We start from the raw sequence: 24,701 nt of genomic DNA, 5'->3' as shown, positions 1-24,701 counted from the left end.
GTTTAAGAAACCCAATTTGGAGAACACTGTCGGTTTGATAAGAAATGCAAAACTACAAAAAAAAATGGAATATATGCCTGAAAGATGCCTTAGGCCCCGTCAAAATGGACAAAAATTGAAACTAAGGCAAAGCTGCTCCCACTAAGCTTTTAGAATACTGACCAAATAATTGCTGTCCGTCCAAAACTGTTTAATTTGAAAGTGTAAGAGGAAGTGTGTAACTGCTATCTTGACCTACAGAGTCATATTTTGAAGCCTGTAAGGATGCTGACTAAGCTGCTGTAGATTTTCGGGTTTTTAAAAACTCACCCTGACTCTTCTTCTCCCCTCTCCGTTTAAGACATGTTTTATGACATTAACACATGTTCTGTGGCTTTCTCATGAATATAAACCTCAGATTGAATAAATCTGGAGAAGAAATCATAGTCTTCAATTGAAGGCTTAACTTCCAGCTGCTGTGGCCCTGAAGGTAACTCTCAGAGATCCTGGTCCGTGGTATTTTTAGCCTGCGGTGTGTTTGCACATTACATTTACTGAGCTCTGCGTCCTTGGGGCAGACGCCGGCTGCATTAATCAGATTTATAAAATCAGAATGAGTTGATTGGCCACATGTAATAAAAACCTCCAGAGGGAGCGATTTCATGCGGCCACACACACCCGATCAGATATGATCCAAGCGCGGAGCAGGGCGCTGGTTTCCTGACAGTAATAATCTTTCCTCCTCATGGAAACGTTGGTTCTTCCTCTCGGTAATCACAGGCCGGCGCACAGAGGCATGCACACGCCGTTATTACAGAAGCAGAGCTCTCGGTTAAACTCTGATTCAGAGATCAGAGCTGCAGCTGCTCGTGCACACTGATCATTTGTGCAAAATGGTGCAACAGGAGGGAATGAGTCACCGCTAACATGAGCACTAATGGAGGGTCATTGTGATGGGAGTGCGTCTGTGTGTTGTTGTTGTTGTTGTTGTTGTTGTTTTGTTTTGGAGGATCTGATGATCCTGAGAAAACCCTCCAAAATAAAAGCTTTGGATGATTTTGATTCATGTTGAAGTTTCCACTTGAGATCAAATTTAAATAACCAAATACATATGTGCTTTTGGGTTAAAAAAAATCTTTGTTTGACTTGTTCTTTTAATCTGAAGCAGCTTCATTTGATTCAGTTTTATCTACTGAGATCACATTTTGGGAGCCTGGATCTGGAGAGCAAACCTTTGGAAATCTCCTTAATTTCCATCACCATATCAACAGGAAACACGCTGTTTTGTTACTAAGCTGCATCTCTTGGACGAGCCTAAACTCCCCAAAATCCTGTCATGACCTCCATGATTTCATGAACACACGACCTCTTCTTCTCTCTTACCCTCCTCTTTTTTTCTCTCCTCCTCCTCTGCAGCAGAAGAAAGGCCAGATTGTGCATCCAAAAAGTTAATTCTTTCCCGACTATTATTTCGGTTGCCTAGTAACTTGCACAAAAGATGGACTTGATTTGCGCGATAGAAACCTAAAGCAAAACATAATCAACAAAGTATCTGATCATAAACCCTCATAGCAATCAATTTTAAAGCTCCAGTAAGACGGTGAGTGCTTAACTTGGAAGGAGCGGGTCGTCAGACTGTGTGACATGATGAAAGTCTTTACAATGACTTCAATGTAATGAAACCGTTTTAGAGCGTTTTCAGCAGGAAGTGGCCTACTGGAGAAAAAGTGCAGCGCCCAGCATCTTTTTTCCGAGCAATCTGCAAACTTTCAAGGCGAATAACTTGGCCGGTTACGTCAACAACTTTTCAGAAAAGTTGTTGACGTAACCGGCCCTCTTTTCTAAATGTATATTCCCCCGTAGTTTTGCCGCCTACAGATCGTGTCTCGTACCCACATCCTCTTTGCTACATGTCTTATTCGGTAAAAGACGATCTCAAAGGACAAACTTTCCTTTTCACAGTTTGCATCTTTACTGATTGTTTCTGACTGCAGAAACAACCTCTGTGTTTTACATTTACTACGGCCAAAACTGTACTTGAATGCAGCATGAAATTCTGTTTTGTTTAAAACATTACGTGCACATTTAAAGGTCAAAATCACAAAACAATCCAAGTCAAACAATTAAAACAATCGATCCAAACAGGAGCTTTAACACCATATACACCTCAACTTTAGCTTTCAGCTGCTTATTCTGCTCGTTCATTGTTCTGTAGCGCATGAAAAAAACACCTAAAAGACACGTAACAAGGTTAAAACCTGACTCTTTAAAGTCTGTCCTTATGCACGTCTCTCAGAAGGAAATGAAGCCTTGAGAATCAGTCTGCCTTCAAAGAGCCATCACTTCCATCGCAAATGTCCCTCCATCCTGTCGACTTCCCCTCGGGGAGTCCTTTAGGAGCCATCCGTCGTCCTCTCTCTGCACTCCTTCATCCATGATCTCATTCTCTCAGTCATCTCACAGAAGTCCTGATCATCAGGACAGAAAGGTAGAGTGATGTGTGAATCAAGAGACGCTCTCACTTCATACTTAACTAAAGTTTCCCTCTTCTTTTGTCCTCTAACTTTTTGTTTTATTTGTTTGTAAGGGTTGTATATTTTAACCGTTTGAAAGCCCTTCTTCAATGTAAAAAGATATGGTATTTCTTTTAAAGGTCACATATTCTCCTCCTCTTTAACCAGTTTAAATAAGTCTCAGAGCTCCTCAAAACATGTGTGTGAAGTTTCTTGTTCTAAATCCACTCTGATCCTGTATTTGATTATGCCTATAAACCCCTCTATTTCAGCCCTGCTCAGAACAGGCTGTTTCTGTGTCTGTACCTTTAAATGTAAATGAGCTGTGTCAGACCACGCCCCTCTCTGGAAGGGCTTGGGTGGTTCGGGCTTTCTCGCTCCATGTCCTATTGTTTACAGTGAGAAGGCAGACTCAGAGGGCAGAACAAACACCTAGCTGTGGGAGTGTCACCCACCTGGGGGAGGGGCTACTGCCCTTTGTGATGTCATGAAGGGAAAATCTATAAACGGCCTGTTTGTGCACACATTTTCTGAAAAGTGGAGTAGGCAAAAAACGGAGAGGATGGACTTTTCTCATCACTGGGGGTTTGTAGACAGACTAGAGACACATATTAGAGTTAGAGAAACATGGTGAAGGGGATTTAACAGAATGTGTGACCTTTAAAGATCATCTAATCTGATGATGTCTTGCTTTTGATGTGAATCCCTCTGGATGCTTTGATTGATTTAGCGCACCTTTCCGTTAAATACTTTTCAGCCTATCGGCGAAAAATATAAAAATATGGATTTGGCGTTCCAGCATTGACCTGGAGAAGATGAAAGTCGGATTGAAATGTTGTGAGAATTAAGTAAACATTTCGTTTTTTGTACTGCCTTCACTGTTCACGTAAAGATTATTTCCATCCAAGAAATGCAACAGTTGAAGGACAAGGAACCTGAAAAAACTCAACATAAGATGCCGAGTCATCCGTCCTGTTTGGAGCCAACAGTTCTACTTGAAAATGACTTAAAGTAAACACACTGCTCACTCCGAATCCATCTCTCTGTGAAAAGTTTGACATAAGTGAAGGTTGAGAAGCGTCTGCATGAGTCTGTGCCACCTGATAATACCTGTCTGGATTGTTGCACCAGCTGCAGACATCCTGCTAACCCCCGCCAGCCCTTCACTTTGTGAGTGTGTGTATATGTGTGTGTGTGTGTGTGTGTGTGTGTTTTCTCACGCCTCCCCCCCTCCCCCTCCCACCCCTCCCTTCAATTGCCACCCTGGGCCAGATTATGCAGGAACACAGCAGCAGACACTGGCACGGACTTGAAAGACACGACGCACCTTTCACCCACAGCAAAGCCGACGGAGCGGCTGTCTGAGTGTTTCTCTGCTGTAAAAGCATCAGAGCAGTGTGGGGACGTGTGTGTGTGTGTGTGTGTGTGTGTGTGTGTGTGTGTGTGTGTGTGTGTGTGTGTGTGTGTGTGTGTGTGTGTGTGTGTGTGTGTGTTTGTGTATGTGTGTGTGGGAAGCTGGATAAGTCACTCTGGGTTTTAAAGACAAAGGGATTCAGAGGAGGAGGCTTTATTCTTTGTGTCTCTGTCCATCTCTGGAGGCTGTGCTGAAGAAAGGAGGTGAAAGGAGAGAGACAGACGGATTTAGAGGAGATGAACGCTCCGTTATTTATTTATTTTTTTTGACTCTCAGAGAACATAAACTGTCGAGAGAAGAGACAGAAAAGTGGTGTCGGGAACAAAGGACATGCAGAAACTAGATTTTGAAAGTTCCTCATGATCAAAAAGGAAAATGGGTTGATGATAATAAAAAAAAAAGCTTGTTGCTTTTTTCAGATCTTCAAATAGTGACACTGTGAGATTGAACAGAACGTACGGGGTTCAGAAACATGTCATCCCCATCGTCCTCTCCGAAAAGCACATTGTTCCTCAACAAGCACTCACTTCAAAAACTTTGGTTTTCACATAAAGCCCCAGTTGGTGTCTCTGGATAAGAAGGGGAAGAAGCTACTGTGATGTCACCGTTTGGTTTAGTATCATGTTGGAGTCACGGCTTAGGTATATTAGCCATCTTGGACGTTTTATAGAGCCAGAGGTCATCGTAACTGGACTTGATTATTTTAGCTTTGTCTTTTGTTTGTAGAGCTGTTTTCACAGATGCACTCCGGGGAAATATCTAGATAATTTTGGGAGGACTGCTCCGGAGATATCTCCGACCCGGCTCCTCACAGCGGGAGATTATCCCTGGCAGACGTCATTCTCTTCCTATTGGCTCGTGCTGAAATCTCCTGATAATATCCTGCTGTGTTCTCACATAAGCAAACTCGGACTTACTGCGGAAAAAATACTAAAGGTCTGGAGGAGAAACTCCGGGTGAAGTCTGAGCAAAAAATTTGGATGTTTGCGTTCACATATGCAGCTCCTCCTGTAAATATCCAGAGTTTTTCAGGAGATTTCTGCAAGTGTGAAAGCACTATGTGTTACTTTTTCTACCCTCATGAGAAATAACTAATCATTATTATTATTTTAAGAAGGTCAGGCTGGCGTCAGCAAACTTTGAGGATGTTTTCACACTTAAAACTGTAAGCATTACAGCCCAATTCAAAGTTGCAGATTCAAACAATTTACAGAGAAGCATTTCCAAAATTATTTTCCCATATATTCTATAAGACATGAAACGTGATTAAAAAATAGGTTCTGGAAACTTTGGAATTCCCCTTTAAAGGGACCAAGCTGGGAACATTTCAGATTAAAGATTAAAAACTTAGAGCACAGTTGGCGTGTGATATTTTTTTCCCCCCTTCACCTCCTTCTCACTTTTTTTTCTTCTCCGGCTGCTTCCTCCTCCCTCGGGGCTGAAGCACGGCGTGCAGAGAGAGGAAGAGGGTGAGACGCTTAAGAGAGGGAAAAGAGAAACTTTGATGGCTCTGAGGGAAAGTCAGAGCAGTTTGTCATTATCTTGTCTCTGCTGCTATAATTATACCCACACGTTTCTCTTTCAGATACACTGACGCACACAGACTTACACACACACACACACACACACACACACACACACACACACACACACACACACACACACACACACACACACACACTGGTAGCAGCAGTCCATGCACACATGCATGCAAACACACAAATTATACGGTCCTCAGATGTTCGGCTGCACAAAAACACACGTCACATACATACACATAGTCAACCTATGTTATTAGGGAGTTTGCAGCTGCAGCATAAAAGGCGTTTCTTCTTCTCTTTCGTCCTGTCACAGCTCAATTTGAACCTGACACACAGGCGGTGTAAAGGTACATCACAGGTTTTATGGTGTGTTTAAAGGTGGGCTAACTTTCCCCTGAAAACATGCAGGTCTCTGATCTCAGGTGACTGATGCAGGCATAAACAGGTGTCATAAATCCTGCAGATTTACCCTGAAGTGACAAAAACAGGGCAAATTGACCTCCGTTTATTCTGTGTTAACTTGTTAGTGAGGGGTTCAAGCGTGAGCATCTCTACCTCTTGCGTGCTCTAGCCCACACTCAAAGCGTCACCGATGACGGAGTTTATACTGTGAGTTTACTTACTGCTGAATGAGACGTGAGACGACGTAGTTTCTACACAATTCAAGAGATAAGCTGAGGTCCACTTCTGGAGCAACGGTGTTCGTGCATGTAAGTGAGGGGGCGTGGCTTATGAGGGAGCACAGAGGGGAGGGGGTGGGTGCAGACGCAGCACTGAGGGAATGCTGCTTTCATAATCATGCTAGTTTTTGAAAATAACCAACCCTGCCTTTAAGTTTATCATAGATTTATTCACTGTTTTTGTCCGTCTGTGTGGAACTGATCTGTTCATAGTTGTGTTGAGCTGAGCGGTGGGAAGAGTTGAAACGGACGGACAATCCGAGGGCCTGAAGTACCCCGACTAGCGCGATCCACCCGCAGGTTGCAGAGTTCTGCAGGCGTTTGTCTCCCTTCACTTCACACACAGATACTGAATCATGCTCTCAGTTTAAGAGGGGTGATGTCATTCAAATGCGTCGAGGTGCTCACTGGAGCGGTCTCCAATAAACAAGCGAGTGTAGCGGCGAGCTGAGAGTGAGCGAGTCGGCTTCATGTCATGACAGGATCACTTGTAGGAGAATTTCCAGAACAGCCCCTGCTCGCAATGCAACATGTCCTCACAGAGCAGCCGTGTTTGTGTTCAGATAAGTTATTCAAAGGTTTTTGTGTCTTATCCTTTGGATTTCTAACACGTTCTCATCCTCGGTTGTCAAATGCTGTCAAAGTTATCAAAACCCCTCTGTTGCAGCTGCAGGTAGCGTCTGTTTAACATCTGTTTTCTTTCTAAGGCATGCTTTATGTTACACAGGCTGTTTGGTTAAGGTGAAACTCCAACTTAAGTTTACAGAATGCACCATAGATTTATTCTTCTTCTTTATGATGGTTCTTGTTCTTTGATTCATTCTGCAGCCCAAAAAGGTTTACTTTAAATGAGCTGTGTCTGACCACGCCCCCTCTCTGGAAGGGCTTGGGTGTACTCGGGCTTTCTCGCTCCATGTCCTATTGTTTACGGTGAGAAGGCAGACTCAGAGGGCAGAACAAACACCTAGCTGTGGGAGTGTCACCAACCTGGGGGAGGGGCTACTGCCCTTTGTGATGTCATGAAGGGAAAATCTCCAAACGGCCTGTTTGAGCACACATTTTCTGAAAAGTGGAGCAGGCAAAAGACGGAGAGGATGGACTTTTCTCATCATTGGGGGGTTTGTAGACAGACTAGAGACATATATTAGTGTCAGAGAAGGATTTGGCACAACATGTGACCTTTATTATACTTTTTTCTTCAAACTGTGCATGTCACCTCTGCTGCCATGGTTAAATTAGATATACTGCAATATAATTATGTTAAATTGGGGTCAGGGTGAGGAAAGATGGAACTTTATTGTTCTGTGTTGAATCCCTTTTTCTCTCTGAGCTATCCTTCGGCCTTCGAATATAAAACAGCCCATATCTGTGGCATTCACCCGAGCGGCTTCAAGGACCAGAACTATACAGGTTGTCATTGCAGCAACACATAAACGCTGCAGTGCGGCGACAAATCTGGGCGGTTCTTTATTCCAGAGGCCTCCAACTTTATAAAAGTGCAATCATAAATCTCTTCAAGCTGACATTACCGCTCACTCTGACTCAACCAGGGTGCTTCTTTAAAAAGGGAAGGTTAAAGAGATTGTTGGTGAATATCATCATCAAGTGAGTCCTGTTAATTTCACACATTTTTCCGAGCGTCACATTTTTTTCCTCCTGGCTCGTATCCCTGTCAGGGTGGAAAACTCTCAGTTAGACCATCAGGGCACGGTAAAAAAAAAAACCTCCATTAAAACCTCTGCTAGTGAAACGTTACTGCCTCGCGGTCTGTTAACTGCTCCTTTAGGTGAGCTTAGGCGTCAGAGTTTCACTGCAGCTTTTACAGACCACCATCACCGAAGGGTCCGCACTAATCTGACCTCAGCTGTGAGGAAAATACGGAGGTTTAGCAAATTATGATATTTATTAATATCCGCATTTAACCGCTGCTTAGAACCCTGCAGCAAATAGCATCATACTGAGTGTGTGTATTTATGTTTTTCTTTGGGCTCATCCGTCCCAACAGGGAAGCCCAATGCTTTTAGCCCCCGACACACACACACACACACACACACACACACACACACACACACACACACACACACACACACACACACACACACACACACACACACACACACACACACACACACACACACACACACACACACACACACTGTCCATTCAGTGGCTCCCTGCAGTGCCCTTACACAACACCAGCACAGAAAATCATGAATCAGTAGATTTACAGCTTTAACGATGGCTTCTTCTGTTGCTTTCAAACAAAGTTTCTGCAGATGTCTTCAGGTTAGAAAAGTAACTTTTGATCATGAGCTCGCTGGTTTCAGTCCCGGCAGATTGTTGCAACAGTACGTAATAGTTAAACTTATAGAAGTAGTAGTAGTACTTTAAAAGTGTTTTCTGAGTGAAACTTTAACTGAGTTTCAGCAGAGAGCTAAGTTCTAACCTAAAGTTTAAAGCTCCCTGAAGATGGGTTGAGTCATTACAGAAACATTAGAGAGGAACAGAGGGGGTTTATTGTGCTGAAAGACATAAACTGCAAAGTTAACTTTCTTCAGTCAGTGATGTTTCTGTTGGTCCATTGTGGAGCCTTTATGTCTCTGTAACAGTGGATGAAGCCTCCACATGTAAAAGGTATCCCACAGTTTCTCTAAAGGCAAGCAGGGTTATCCCCCCTGTAGGGACTTGGGTTGGGAACCAGAGGGTCACCAGTTCAAGTCCTGGTGTGGACCAAGCAGTGAAAGTTGGTCTGGTGGCTGGAGTGACTTTGCCCTTACTGTGCGAATCTATGCAGCATGATCAGGCTGAAATTCAAGCTGCAGTGAAACTCGGACGCCTCCGCTCACCTAAAGGAGTCAGTTCACAGACCGTGAAGCTGTAAGGTTTCACTAGCAGAGGTTTTAATGGAGGGTTTTAACTGGGCCATGATGGTCTAACTGAGAGTTTTCCACCCTGACAGGGATACAAGCCCGGAGGAAAAAATGTGACACTCTGAAAAAGTTGTGAAATTAGCATGGCTCACACTAACCAAGCTGATAACAAAGCTTTTGACTACCCCTCGTTTCTCTCAAGATCCACCTCCTTCAAACATGGTTCATTAGACACCCAGAATAGAAAAATTTGGAATAGAAAAAGTTGAACAAACATTTCTGTTGCATATTTGTGAGAAGGTAGTTGCTGCTTGAAGGCCTCGATCAGAAACACGTCATGTTGTTTTACATTTCTTTGGTTTTTTTTTATCCAAACGTTTAACATAAACAATAATATTTCCTACAGTTGCATTTATTTGACTCTGAGGACCTTTGAGCTGCTCAGCAGACGTCTGGTTGTACTCAGATTTTTCCAGGTATGAACATGAGGAGTTGCATGAATATGAAGCAGCACTTTTCCAGGAAGAGAGGAAGCATGTGTTTGTGTTTTTCAGTCGTTTCCCGGGATAAATACAGGTAAAGAAACATTTCCTCGTGTCGCAAGGTGGTCAGCTGACGAGTCCTCTTCTTCTGCTGGTCTGACTTCTCTTGAATGACATTATGGAAAGTTCCTCAGTGGAAAGGATGAAGTGCCTCATAAACTGTCAGCATTGTTCAGGTTTTTACTGAAGAGCCTCGCCTTGTTGCCTTTTAGAGCCTTAGGTGAAGCTTTATGCACTTGTTTGGTACAGTCGTGGCACACTGGCAGCTTTATTCCTGCAGCTTCATGAATGCCAGTCTGTGAGCAGAGAGGGTCAGAGAGACAGAGTGCCTTCAGTGTGCTCCATGTGTGTGTGTGAGAAAGAGAGGTGCTTTGATGAACCCTATTGATCTTTGTTAAGATGACTTCACAGCGAGCAAGAAGAGAGAGAAGCTGCAGATGAGCCTCACAGATGGATCGTTTTTTTTAAAGAGACCGAAGTGGGGGGGGGGGAAGAAAAGCAGAGAAATCATCAAACTAAAACGGGAAGAGTTCCTGCTGCAGCACTTTACTTTCACTTTATGCTCTCCGTACATCAGGAGCATAAATCCACCGACTTTTCCTAGACAGTCGTAGCCTGTTTCCAAATATTTTTACATCTTCCAGAGACAGAAAGATGTAAATACTGGAGAAGCTGCACCAGAATAACCTCACTGAATATAAATAGGGAATTAATTGGAGGGAATGTGTAGCCAGTATTGACTGCTGCAGACTTTAAATTGCAGTAGGAAGCAGTTTTTACTTCTTCGAGGAAAAATATGTCTCTGGCTTTCTCCTCTACACAAAGTGCTCTAGAGCGCTGCAGAATCCCGGAGCTGGAGATCACGATGCATTAGCATCTCATTTTCTCCCCAACTGTATTAACAGCATCTTTAAGAAAGCTGGTTCATTATATAAGGTTATTTAGAGGTATTCATATGTAGTTTTATCTCAATATGAACTGTTTCTGTGCAGAGATTTCACCGTGTTGAGATGAACCTTTCAGAGGAGCCTCAAGTCAATATTTGCTGTTTGGCCCTGAACTGGACAAATTTAAATATCGACCTACACCGTGTATAGACGTGAATAAAAAACACTTTAAGAAGTTAAGTTGGAGGTCCGATGCAGACCTGGATAAACACTGAAGCTTCAGTGTCCACCACATGGCGACCTGACTCTAGAGAGGAGGGGGCGGGGGGGGAGACAGCGCTCTACAATGTTTAGAATTTGGACTGCAGTACCCATTTTAAACACTAGGTGTCATAGTGACATATTGCTCCTTTAATATTTCACTTTGAGCTTGCCAGTTCCTTCACTGCAAAAAAAAACAAATTTGACCAATTTATTTGTCCATTTTCTTATCTGTGATCTCTCACTAAAAGATTTTTTTTTTTTTACATCTTTTCAATTTCTTTGTAGGTATCTTACTGTAACTTAACGGTGATGAACGCTGGTTGAACAACAGACTCTAGAACCACCGCTGTACATAACAGCAATCCAGACAGGTTAATGTTTAAAGGCTTTGACACTATTAAAAAGTTTTTTCAGTTAAATTCACATTGTTCTTGTTTCCTTATCACATGTTGTAGAATATTGTTTGTATCTTTATGTGTACATATTTTGTTTATGTTTTTTTGTTGTTTTTGCGTATGTTGGAAAGTCATGGTGTTGGTGATTCTGCCTCCTTCAGTCTCACCTGTGCGTTCAATCAGCTCCTGCTCAGGTGCTCCTCATTATCAGTGATTTAAGTGGCTGATTGTGTGCCGAGGACGCGAACTGCCTTGTTTTGTTTTTTAACTTTTTGAGAATCCGTTAGACTAAACACGAGGAAGCATTCATCTGATAGTGAGGGAACTTTATCAGACATTTGGCCAATCTGGGAATAAATTGCATACCAAGACATTTCTTCACAAATGTGTTCATAAAGGTTTCTTATAACACATATGTTTAACACAGCATGGTGAGTGTTAACATACAATAGGATGCATCCAAACCATACTGCACAAAACCCGGAAGTTAGTATCCATGCTGAAATGTTCAGTCTTCTGAGGCGAACGCAGAAAATGTCCACGAGGGTTCAGTCTACTGAAAAGTCTGCACTGCATACTGAACTGTGGCTTTTCAGAAAGGGCCAGAGTCTGGCTCTGCCTCTCTGAACCAGCAGCCATTTTTTACTCTTTACATGCAATTCAGGCCTCACTTTTACTTGTTACATCTTCAAATAAGATGTTTATCTGTAATTAGCAGTTGAATTACTTCTGCTCAGTGTAAAGACACATTTTTCCCCTCAAAATAAGACGAGTACACTTGGTAAGATTTGAGTTTTTGCACTGTCCACTAACTTGTCCACAAGTTAAAACAAGTAAAAGTCACTTTAAACTAAGTGATCTTGAAGCATCTCAGTTCCTTGCAGGGTGCAGGGAGTTCCTTCCTTCCATCAGACCTTTCCTTAATCTCCTCCATGCCTCCTTCCTCTTTTCTTTCTTTGCAAGCATCAGCAGATTTGAAGGCAGCTCATTTCCAGCCGTCACATCCACACGACTCTGCGCTGATTCTCAGATCATTTGTCAAACTCCCAACATCCCTCAGTGACAATGATGCAGGTGTGACGGGGAAATGGAGACTTGAGAATGAGATACGCGATCTCTACGCTGCCCCGTCGTACGTTTCTGACACGTTTTTTTTATAAATAAAATGCGCAGTGACAAAAAAACAACGCTGCTATGTGCTCGCCTTCAACTCCCACTGGCATCTGAAGATTAAAAAAAGTAGAGATTTTCTTATTAGCATATACAATACTGATAATGACCTTTTTGAGGGAGATTAGGTTTAAATGTATGCAGAAAGATTTTGTGTGCTTTCTTCCTTTGAGTTTCTCTCTCTCACTTCTCTTGGGCGAGTTTGCCACAGAGATTGGATTCAGCCGCTAACAGAGAATGCTAATTCTCCCATACCCCTCCTACAGAGATGAATATACTTCTATATGCTGTGATGCTGAGTGATCCTCCATAAAACTCAGCTGCACGGGGGAATCTGCTGACTGAGGGTTTGAGGCCCTCCTGGGAACTTTACCAATCGGAAGAGATCAAACTAAATCGACCATATCATGTGATGCTACTTATACAGCTGTGGTTTTTACGCCACACTCGTCTTGTCCAAAGGGGATTAAAGGGGTTATTGTGCAAGAAAGTATGCAAGTAATGGTTTCCTCCGTCCCGTGGGAACACTCTGACATGGCCAGAGGTCAGCGATCTCCATCACCGCTTCCTCTCAGCCTGTATCGACATCTCGCCCCCCCCCCCCTTCATCTCCCCCTCTGCTTTTCTTCCTCTCATCCGAACGCCTTTCATGGAAACTGCACAAGAGACCGACTGATCTGCCTGAAGAGGAGATAAAATGGCAGAAAGTAATCCTGCGGAAAAGAAGCGAGATAAGGAGAGGAACACTGAGGCAGAGCTGCAGATGACAAGATTCCCTCCCTTGTCTCTTTCCTCCGATGTTAATTACAGCGTTTGTCCTCCTCTGGGATGCGACGCTGCACGCTCGCTGCGACATTTGTGTGAATCATGGCTTGATGTCTGCGAGCGGATGAAAAAAAAAGAAAAAAGAGATTTTCATCAACAAAAAGCTGCTACTCACTGTGTGCTGTTACGCCTTAGAGGCCTTTGATGTGTCAGCGTTAGCATGGAGAGGGAGGAGCAGCGAGCACAAAGAGAGGAGAGGTGGGAGGGAGGCGAAGTGAGGCCTTCTTTCAGAGCAGAGTCGCTCATAATCCATCGTGTCTTGTCGAATTATACTTGACAGAAATCGGTTTGAAGGAAAGTTTGATACAACAGGGAAACAGGTTATAAAAAAAAAAAGGAGAATATTGTTAGAAAAAGTGGGCGAAAGTAGAAGTAGCAACAAGCAGAGAGGAAGGTTCAGATTCAGGTTAAGTTCTTTGTACCCAAAGGTAGTGTTGTAGTCAAGAGACCAAGACGTACCCGAGACCAGAGTGATCAGAGTGATCAGATACCGGGTCCAAGACATTAAGGAATCAAGACCAAGTAAAGACCAAGACTAAAGCAGGATGAGACCGAGACAAGACCAAGACCAAACATGTCACTCAAAAATCATCATCTTGTGTGCAGGGGGCGTGTCACTCACTTAGAGCGTAACAACGGGAAGGATGCGGCTGTAACTGGGGGATAAAAGTACAAATAAATGTATGTGGAAAAATATACTGGGACCTTCAAAAAGTTTTCTACAACACTACCCGTAAGTAAAAGTCACATATACTTCACAAAGCACCAACAATGCAACGTGAAAATGCATGGTATTTAAAGGCAATAGGGCAGAGTTTTATATAGTAACAACAGAGAACCTGTATGTTTGACCTGAATCCTCACATGACCGTCTGAAGAGGCTGAAGTATGAAGCGTGACTTTCACAGCCGTCATTCAGAAACATCTCTGAGGTTAAAGGTCATGTGTTTACCATGACTTCTCCCTCACTGCTTCTGTATGTTGTCATCAGATAAAAAAAAAAGAAAGATCGGTTTTCTTCCGTGTTCTTGCAGCGAGCTGTGCACATGATGAATCGCCCACTTGGTTATAGATTGACTTCAAAGAAAACGACATACAAGCCTCTTTAGTCACGCTGTCTTGGCGTTCAGCCCTCGGTGGTGGTGGTCCCGGAGTTATTTTTGGTCCTCCAGGTCTCCCGCCCTCTGAGCTGAGGACACTGTGGAGCTGAAAGGACACACTTGTTGTGAGCGGTAAAGATGCAGGCCACAGTACAATCAATTAAGATTCCTCCAGGAGAGCGGGGAACTGCCCTGGAGGGGAATTCAGACCCTGAGGAAAAATAATCAAGAGGCACATGAAAAAACATTCCTGCCCTTCAGATGCAAAGGCTTCTCCCCCCCGCCTTAGACTCTTTTAATTCATCCCCAGCCGCCGTCTTTCCCTCCTGCTGCGGCCCACTTCATCACCAGCGTCACGGTGAATATGAAATATAGCTCGGATGAATGATTGCTGTCCGGATCTGTGCATATTGAACACTCTCAATATCTGTAATATCCTCCAGTATCATTATATTCCCTTCATACCCGTGGTCTAATCTCTCTCATACACTGCGGAGCGACTCAGATAGGAGGAAAAGATAGAGTCAATAAAGAGATGAGAGTGATAATAAAGGCTGAGATTAATAACACGTCTCATTATCTGTCTGCCTGCCTCTCTCTCTCTCTCTCTCTTCCTGTCTCTCTCTCTTCATCTGTCTCTCTGCTTTGGTTCAGTTTCATTTATTCAAGAGAGTTTTATTGGCATAGTTGGATTTAAGTTGGCTGTACTGTGGTGCAGTTGTTAGTGCTGTCACCTCACAGCGAGGAGGTTCCTGGTTTGAATACCGGTCTGACAGGTTCCTCTCTGTGTGGAGTTTGCATGTTCTCCTCGTACATGCGTCGGTTCTCTCCTGGTACTCCGGCTTCCTCCCACAGTCCAAAGACATGCTTGTTAGGTTAACTGGTGACTCTAAATTGTCCGTAGGTGTGAATGTGAGTGTGGCTGGTTGTCTGTGATTGGCTGGCGAACATTCCAGGGTGTAACTCCGCCTCTTGCCCAATGACAGCTGGGATCGACTCCAGACTTCCCGACCCTGAACTGGAAAAGCGTTATAGATAATGGATTTGAGAATGGATGGAAACACGTATTGCACAAGGTGCAAAGACAACAAAAACTTATATTATTTAGTCAGTGAGGTTTAAAAGTGTTACCTGTAAGACTGAAAATGTGAAGACACTTTAGTTCTTAAATAAAGACTCAAACTAAGTAGGCTACCAAAGCAGCTAGTCTGCCATGTTTTCCATATGATGATGTTCACAGTGTAAAGTGGACGATGTGAGTTTTCTGTTCGTTTGATTTTTTGAGGGAGCAAGACTGGTGGCGATGCACGTCTGTTTTACACTCAAGAGAATAGTTGGAGCAACAGCAGGACAGGCGGGAAAAACGGCAAAAATAACCACATACATCAAAACAAATTTGATAGAAGCCAAGACGGGATTGCATCGCTGGAAAGCGTGCAGCAGGTTAATGCAGCTCCTCTGACAGCCTCTGCTCCAGTGATCCAGTTAACGTTGTGTGACAGATGGAGGTGGAGTGATGTTACAGCCTCCTTTGCTCATGTCTAAGACGTGCTGAAACATTATAAACTAATGAGAAGAGGATTCCTCTGTGTTCTCTGGCTGTGTAAGAATCCACTTCACAGCTGATGAAAGAAGGGCATTAAAGTGTGAGTTACAGGTAGAACAAAATCTTATAAAGGAGTCTGGCCCTGACCTGAAGACAAAAATGAAACAAAGCTTGAGTCGGGACTCGGTTGGTGTTTTGAATCATAACGTTTTGAGTGCTGACGGCTTTGGTGTCAATGATGGCAATAAAAAATGGCACCCAAAGTTTGCACAACCCACCTAGAGTTTAGTTCTGTGTCTGCCTATAAGCATAGAATAGAATAGAATAGAATAGAATTACTTTATTGATCCCAAACTGGGAAATTGTGGTGTTACAGCAGCAGGTTATCCAACACACTATGAGTAAAAAATGCATGTTTCCTCTGTTGCTGTTGCTAAGTCACTCATTGTGCAACTTGTTTGGTCTCTCTGATTAATATCATGCAATGTGCAGTCAAGGCCTGCTCTGTGATTTGGCACCTCAAAACTGTTGCTATCATCCATTAGATGCATTCTATAAGTTAGGAATCACATTTGTAAAAAAAAGATTCCAGAGCATCATTTCCAGATTTCTACATCCTAGAAGCTTTTTGCTAACAGCAATCTCTCTTTCTCTCCCACTTCTTGTTCTTGTTTTTTCATTATTTGGCCCTGACCAGCCGGAGTTGTCTGGAGCAGCCGTCCTCCACCAGGCGAGGAGGGACCAGGTTGTGGACGCCTGTCGAGTCTACAGCGCATCCAACCGTAAGCGCAGAGTCCTGACGCCCGGAGACCTCAAGCACCTCGTGGTGGATGAGGACCATGAGCTCATCTACTGCTACGTCCCCAAGGTGGCGTGCACCAACTGGAAACGTGTCATGATGGTGTTGACGGGCCGGGGGAAATACAGGTGGGTTTTGCGCCTTAGACAGAACTGAGGGCTAGTCGTTGACCTTTTTTAACCTCATTGATCTATGACCATGATGGAAGTTTGTGATCATACAAAAAGCTGAATGTTGTGTTGCCTCTCATCCACAGCGACCCGATGGAAATCCCTTCAAACGAAGCCCACGTTCCCGCCAACCTGAAGACGCTGAACCAGTACAGCATCGCAGAGATCAACCATCGTCTCAAGAACTACCTCAAGTTCCTCTTTGTCCGCGAGCCTTTCGAGAGGCTGGTCTCTGCGTACCGGAACAAGTTCACCCTCAAGTACAACTCATCCTTCCACAAGCGCTTCGGCACCCGGATCATCCGCCGCTACCGCAAGAACGCTACGCAGGACGCCCTGATGAACGGAGCCGACGTCAAATTCAAGGAATTCGCCGAGTACCTGGTGGACCCGGCCACACAGCGAGACGGCCCACTCAACGAGCACTGGCAGACCGTCTACCAGCTTTGTCACCCGTGTCACATCCACTACGACCTCGTGGGGAAGTACGAGACGCTGGAAGAGGACGCGAACTACGTGCTGCGGCTGTTGGGCGTCGGTGACTCCTTGCGCTTCCCCAGCTACGCCAAATCCACCCGCACCACAGACGCCATGACGGCTCAGTTCTTCAGTAACATCAGCACTCAGCAGCAGATCCAGCTCTCCCAGCTTTACAAGTTGGACTTCCTCATGTTCAACTACTCCACGCCCAGCTACCTGCGGCTGGACTAACGGAGGACAGAGCTGGGACTCTGAGAATGGCGGCCTCGTTTAAGGAGAGGCACGAAAACGAGTGAAGGGCAGATTATTTTGGAAGCAAACTTGATTTTAAAAAACTGTCGTCTTACCTTGCAGGCGTGGGGTCTGAATTGGACTTGTAAACAGGTGCTAAAAGAGAGAAAGGTAATGTGTGATTGTCCGGGCCTGAAGAGGAGAATGTGGGGTGATGCAGCGGCTCTGTTTGGATCTGAATGTGGGCTAAACGAACCAAACGCATGCAAAGACTTGAAATGTGCGGGTGAAGCAGGTCTTCAAGGTGTTTTTAAAACGTATCCTCAGAGGACAGACTTGAAGAGGGATTCTCCGAACGATGTTCCCAACATGTTTAAACAAACTGCTGACAAATTAGGCTGCTTCCGATTCTACAAAGCAAAACAGCGGCCTCGCACGCGCCCTGACCCCAATGCATTGTGGGAGCTAAGCTTAACTCCCCCACCCCCCCTTGATCAATAGAGAAACTCCGTCAAATTGTAAAACCCGAGTCATGCCCTCTGCTGCGCTGTTGGCGCCGCGTGTTAACGCCCATCACCCTTGCCCTCATTAGATTCATGTATTTCAGAGGGAAGCTGGCTCATCACCGCCTCAAGGACGCCCGGTAATGGATGGCTACTGACTTCACTCTCAAGACCTCCACAAATGGAGGCGTGGCAACATGGCACACAGCCGACAGCTTTCAGGCTGTCGCTGGTCTCTTATCTTGAGAAGGGACCACTTGTGTTACAACCTGAGGACTCTGTGAATTCTGTAGCAGCAGCAGCAGGAAAGTGGGAAGCGTGTCACACATCTTTGCCTGTAACACCGAGCATCCTTAACACTTCAGAAAGTACAGGATGAGAAGTGACAAGTCTGCACAGAAAGTGTGAGCTGAGAGAACAGAGACAAAGAGCCTGTGTGGTTGTGGAAGGGTTAAAGGCACTGGATCTCATAACCCCGCCCTGCTGTGACCCACAAAGCCCCACTCGGGGGGGACTCGGTGGACACTTTAAAGACCACACCCACGAACAAAGACCCTTCTCTGACGACCAAACATGTCTTTCAGTAAATTAAAAATACCCTTTTGTCTTTATGCTTATTTTTATTGTCTTATGAAGCATTGCTGCGAGCAGCAATAACAAAATATTATTTAATTTGCATCATTGATTAAAGAGAGAAAGATTTAAGTTTTGTTTCTGAACAAGTTTAGGACTTTTTTTTTAAACTGTTGGTAAGTTGTTTTGTCATTTCTTCTACACAACTTACCTCCGGTACATTACGGCGTTTTCATTCTAAAAGGTGTGTGTATGGTACATTTCAGCACATGACTTTGTCCCTCTGTGTTTGAGATTCACGATGTTCATTTCCAACATTTGGTGCCGAAATGTCTGTGAGAGCGTCAGAGATCCACACACTCTGCGTCCACATCATTCCCCCGATGCAGAGCCTGAGAACGAGCTGCTGCTGCTCAGTGAACACACCAGCAATCTGCTGCCCACATCACAGATCAGATACTGTATCTCACACTGTAATGTGATTAATGCTAGCGATGCTAAGCAATGTCAAGGTTAATAACTGCACTCTCCATCACGCTGTCAATTGGATTACAGGCGGCTGTGTAAGCATTACAGAGGAGGGGGAGACGGAGGGAGACTTTTAGCTTTTTACAGCTCTTTTAAATTCCGAAAGTGAAGGAGACATTTTAGGGAAAAGCTGCATCTCTTTGTTGCACTTCACTGAACAAAGACTACTAGACCTCAAATCCTAGTTTTAAAGGTTGTGATTTATGTAGTTTTGCACATTTTGAGTCACCAGGTTCAGAAGTTAATGATGCTGTGAAACAGTTTGACACGGCTCGTAAAGTAGGTTTGTGTATTTGGTTTATTGCACCTTCATGTGGGGAGTTATATCAAACATAATAGCAGTTGACATTGTGAGAGGCCCAGCTGTCGTTTCTTACATGTTAAAGATTTTGGCAATTTTGCAGACAAGAAACATCAATTATATAAAAAAATTCCTACACAGTACGTTTTGCTTAAGCACAAAGTATTATTCAAGTCAAGTGTATCCACGTCTCGGCCAATGTCAGGCGAGTTTGGACCTAGATTCACACGACCCTCTAAAGGTGATAAACCTGGATGAATAACTGATAAAGGTTTGAAGGAAAGGCAATGAATATATATGAACACGACTGTGATAAATTGAGAGACATACTTTAAAAGTATAGAGCCTACAAGAAGCTCACTTGTGCAGCAGACTCTTCATATGCTGATGTAATCTGCATGTGAAGAGCCTGCTGCGATGAGGCTTAATTAGTGATTGGCTGCACCTGTGGAGGTAACCACATGTAAGGAAACTCAACATGCATGTCTGACTTTGTACTGAAAAAAGTCAGAGATGGATTTGAAGGTCAGCATAAATAATTTGCAGGAGGTCTTGCAGCATGGACAGACATGCAACAAGAGTTTTGACTTAACGGTGGACAGTGGTTTCTTTCCAAGTGAAGTGAACTTTCCTACAGTTTAGAGTTCATACAGCAGTTGCAGATGTATTGCATTATGGAGTTGCGTCCAGTCAGGACCAGATGTCTTTACAAAAAGAAGCTGGAGGGTGAAATGTCAGCATATCTGAAAGGCGTGATGACCAAATCGGAGCTTATAAATAGACCTACATGTCCTCCAGGAGACATTCTGGTGGATGTTTTAGCTGCACACCACTTCTTGTAGCTTTTGAAGTGTTATTACTGAACATGTGTGTGCACATGTCTGTGTGTGTGTGGGGGGGTTAATAAGAGAACAGCCTTATTTTTTCAGCCCCACACACACACACATCTGGCTGTAATATAGGAGCAAAGCTACTGGTCTGGCCCGTGGCCCCGACTATCCTCCTCCTGCAGAAAACAATGGCTGTATTCTTAGCACGGCCTCCTCCTGGGAGAGTCGCACAAAAAAAAAAAAAAAAAAGAAACACACACAAACTCAGCACGCGCATTAGCACTCCTGCTGATGTTGTTGCCACGCAGCGTCTTACTCAGCAGCTGTGAGCAGAGGTTTTGGTCGAGCTGAGCCTCTCCACTCAAACACTCTGACTGAGCCTCATCTTAAACTTCTCATTTAAAACCCAGAATGGAAGAAGGACGACACACAAAGGACCTCTTAGCCTGCAAACAAGCCATCACAGAGGCCTCTCTTCTCCTCACTCTATTTTCACCTCTCCCACCTCATTCCCAAAGTGGCCTCCTTTTTATAAATAAAAAAAACAGCAGCCAGTCGGTGTTCATGATCCCTGCCATCCCTTCAGGAAAAGACAGCCTGCTTCAGCAAACAGAGCGGCTAAAATGTCCCCACAGCCATCCACCCAGCAGCGACAGCACCTGGCTGACTTTCTGCCTCAGATAAAAACAAACAACATTTTTAGGCGCTTTTGTCCCCCGCTCTTAATTCCTGGATCTACAAATAACCCGGCCTGCTTGCTGCCCAGTTGTCTCGTACTAGTGCAGTGTTTGCAGAAGTAGAGCCAACAATATTTATGCTGTTTTAACGATGTCTAATATTAGACTGATTTACATATGTGCTGTTTTGCTGAGATGAAGACAGGCAGGTTTTGAAATTGATATTGTCTGATGTGGAGAAGGATATAGGACACTAGGATTTTTTACATTTTTACATTTATGTTATTATTGAATTTAGATGCGGCTGTTGTTAAGGAACAATCCTTCAAAGCAGCGGCCATCTTGGAGAAGGGGAGTCAGCGCTGTGCCTCCTAATGGTTCATCCGGAGTATTCATGATAAGCAGTAGAGTGAATGGATTTTAAAGCGGTAGGCCTACGGGTTGTCACAAAATCATGTATTCATGATCCAGGAAACTTTGTTGAATTAAAAAAAATGTCTGACATTTGTGACGAAACAAACTGCTTGAAAATCAATTGTCCTTTCTGCAAGTTTTGAATAAGACAGTGATTAGATTAGCAGGTTTGGCTAACCCTTTCCAAGATGGACTATTAGACATCTCACAAGCCTGGAAGCTGCACCAACGTGTAGCCTACTCATCCATTTGGAGCAGCGTGTAGCTACATTATTAGCTTAGCTTTGCACAAACCCTGCGTGAACAGCACAGCAGCGCTTTAAGCTTACATGGCACTCTGAGTATGCTAGCATGCTCCAAACGACAATGCTAACATGCGTTTAGCAGTTTAGTAGTTTGCTTAAGTTTGTTCAGCGTCTTAGTTTTTTTGTTTGTTTTGTTTTTACATTAGCACTAAAGATAAATTAGCTGCAGCTGAGACTGCTGGGAATATTTATCAAACCAAGGATTGGCCACTGACATTTTGACCACGAGAAGCCTACCTCTCCTCTAATTAGCATGCTAACGTGCTCATAATTACAATGCTAACCTGATGATTACTAGCTGGTTTAACAGTTTTACTTGAGCATGCTAGTTTGCTAATATTTGTGTCAGTCATAAACACAAATTACAGCAGAGAATGTGCAGGTTTTTAGCAAACGTGAGGATTAGGCAATTTTAAATGTTGGTCTAGCAAATCTTAAGGTGACAAATTAGCTTGTTATTTCTGTCACGTTAGGCTAACTGACTGGTAGCGAAATCTTCCTTTTGCAAACAGACATGTCGGTGTGGTCTCAGTAATGTGGGTGTGTTCACAAAAATGACAAACTATTCTTTTAAGGGCAAATGATATCTTGGAACAAGAACAATGAGATGTTTCCAAAAATGTTGTGTTTTGGTTTCTTTCTCCTTCTTGGCACCAAAAACACAACAAATTCTGATCACATCTGAAATCTTCAGCACAGAGGGACAAAGCTTAGATCATTCAACTCTCTCCCCTCTTTGCCTGCAATACTGACATATATATACAGTTCCACTGTACAGGACACGATGTTCTTCCTTCTGCTTTTGTTTCTGAACTGTGTGGATGTTGGATTGATTAATTGCCTGGTTGCTAGACACACACACACACACACACACACACATGTCCCCTATGTTTCTCTGTGCCTTCCATTTTCAGCAACACAGAGCCGCTGAAATCATTGAACCTTTTTTCTGTGGTGACCTGGGCCTTCCTCCATGCTGACACACACACACACACACACACACACACACACACACACACACACACACACACACACACACACACACACACTCAAACAGTCAGCATTCATTCATTTTCTCGGTGTCAGCCCACAACGCTGGTTTCTGCCAGCAGGACAAATTGTTCTGCTACTTCACACTCTGCTGTTGTAGGTCATCAACATAATTAAAAAACAATTGGAACCAAGTGTGAACGCAAGATAGTTCTACAATGATGACTCATATCAGACACTGTTATCAAATGGTCTACCTTATAGTCGTCGTAATAATTAGAGGACTCAGAGGTACGACAAACAGGAGAAGAACCAGAATGAGTTACATTTTAAGAGAGACAAACTGCAACACATCCACGTTCTTAACTCGAAGAAAAATCCATTCGCACATCTTTAAATTCACTTCTTCACCACATGACAGAAGCCTCTCTTGAGTTTTACACTCACTGAGATTTCACACAGTTAAGCTCCTGCAGAGGCCCATGTGACTGCAGAGAAAAGCTCCCCAGGCTCTCAGGTGATGTTCACACCATCATGCAGGGATAAGTCTTGAGAGTGCTCTTGAATGTGGATAAAAAAAAAAAGGCTCACATGTAAGGTAAAAAAAGAGACTCTCAGAAATGCTTTAGTGTTTCATATTATCTTTATTTTTAATCTTGCCATGCAGCATTCTACCTTTTTTTAAGTTGTATTTGTTGACAACCAAACATATCTGGTAGAACTCTTTTAAAGGATACAATGTTTTGAATTTGGACTGTAGTACCAATTTTAAAACTAGGTGTCAGAGTTACATATTACGGCATGCTTTACAGTTATGTCCCTAAGGTGGCCCATTGTTTCAATCAGTTCTGTTAAGTACCTTCTAGGATGAGTAACTTAAACGCTCCCTTTACATGATTTCTACCAAGAAGGTCTCAGACATTGAAACGTTAGAAAAGTATGCAAAGATAGGAGCCAGATTTATTAATTATCTTTGACTTTTTTTCAACAGTATTGGTCACATATGTCCACGTTAGTGCGCTGTGCTCTCAGCGGTCTCTGTGTTGCTCTGACATCTTGTGCGTCTTCCCTCAGAGAGCCGAGTTCCCACACTCTGATCTCCTCAGCAGCTCCATGATCCGACAGATGGTGTGGGTGTAACCTGTACAGTAATGAGTGTGTGTGTGTGTGTGTTGTGTTTGTGTGTGCCCTTTTGAAGAATGAGTTCTTAATCAGATGTGTCTGTTTCTGAATTTATACCGTGTCATCAGCAGTGTGTGTGTCAGAGTGCCTCGTGTGCTGAAACTACAAGTGGTGCAGCTGGATGAGGGCTGCAAGAGTGTGTGTACGTTGTATGACGTGTGTGTGTGTGTGTGTGTGTGTGTGTGTGTGTGTGTGTGTGTGTGTGTGTGTGTGAGTGTGTGTGTGTTTGTGCTCTACACACTCTGCCTTAGAGGGGACGTCTCCATGTAAGACCCTCATTCAAACAGGCACCTCTTATTTATTTATTTATTCTCTGACATCTACCCATAAACATCATCCTTTTTCTGTTATCGCCATGGCAACACACCTAAACTCTCTCTGTATCTCTCTTTTTCCTCCCGGGACGGCCTCTCTCTCTCTCTCTCTCTCGCCGAGCTGTTTCTACTCCGTTGGTTTTTTTTTCTGCCGCTCTCACGGCGACTCATGAATAATTGACTGCGTGCTTGTTGCACCGAGTGTGTGAGAGCGATGATGTCGATCCTGCAGCAGCACCACCTGCGCTACACCCTGTCTGATGTTTTCACAATAAAATGACACTGAAACTTCCTCGGCATCGCTCTGATTATTTCTCGTGTGCATGTGTGAAAAAAAAATCTGATATTCAAGCTTTACATGGCCTCTGACACCGAAAAGTCCATGCAGCACTTGAACACAACATGCCATAAATAAATCCATAAGTCTGTCTTACTCTCCAGAAGAGTCTCCATATTTATGACAGATTACATGATAACAGCAATCCAAGTTCAAACTACATTTTAAAGGGACGTATGTTATATGTAAAAGGCACAACATACACATCTGAGTGTAATTTCCTGCAAATTAAAGCCATTATGTGGATCTATTTAGTATTTATATTTCACTTAAATAGCTAATTTTAAGTGATTCAAGAGTGAGTTCCTTCATATGATGTTTTGGCAAAATTGAACAATAAC

General features: G+C 43.6%; 1 protein-coding gene across 2 annotated transcripts in view; it reads left to right on the top strand.

Annotated features, from left to right (window-relative positions):
• The window catches only part of chst11 (carbohydrate (chondroitin 4) sulfotransferase 11), a 94,503-nt gene extending 70,188 nt beyond the window's left edge, over positions 1-24,315 (top strand). For both annotated transcript variants that reach the window (XM_065951498.1, XM_065951497.1), the window contains exons 3-4: positions 16,424-16,653; positions 16,782-24,315. In XM_065951498.1, the coding sequence (XP_065807570.1) occupies positions 16,424-16,653; positions 16,782-17,406 (855 nt within the window). In that variant the 3' untranslated portion in view covers positions 17,407-24,315. The remainder of the gene's footprint in view (positions 1-16,423; positions 16,654-16,781) is intronic.
• Positions 24,316-24,701: the final 386 nt, after the last annotated feature.

Source organism: Labrus bergylta, chromosome 23 (assembly GCF_963930695.1).
Source record: "Labrus bergylta chromosome 23, fLabBer1.1, whole genome shotgun sequence".
NCBI lineage: Eukaryota > Metazoa > Chordata > Actinopteri > Labriformes > Labridae > Labrus > Labrus bergylta.
The sequence above is the reverse complement of the archived record's forward strand: the minus strand, read 5'-3'. Positions and strand labels throughout refer to the sequence as shown.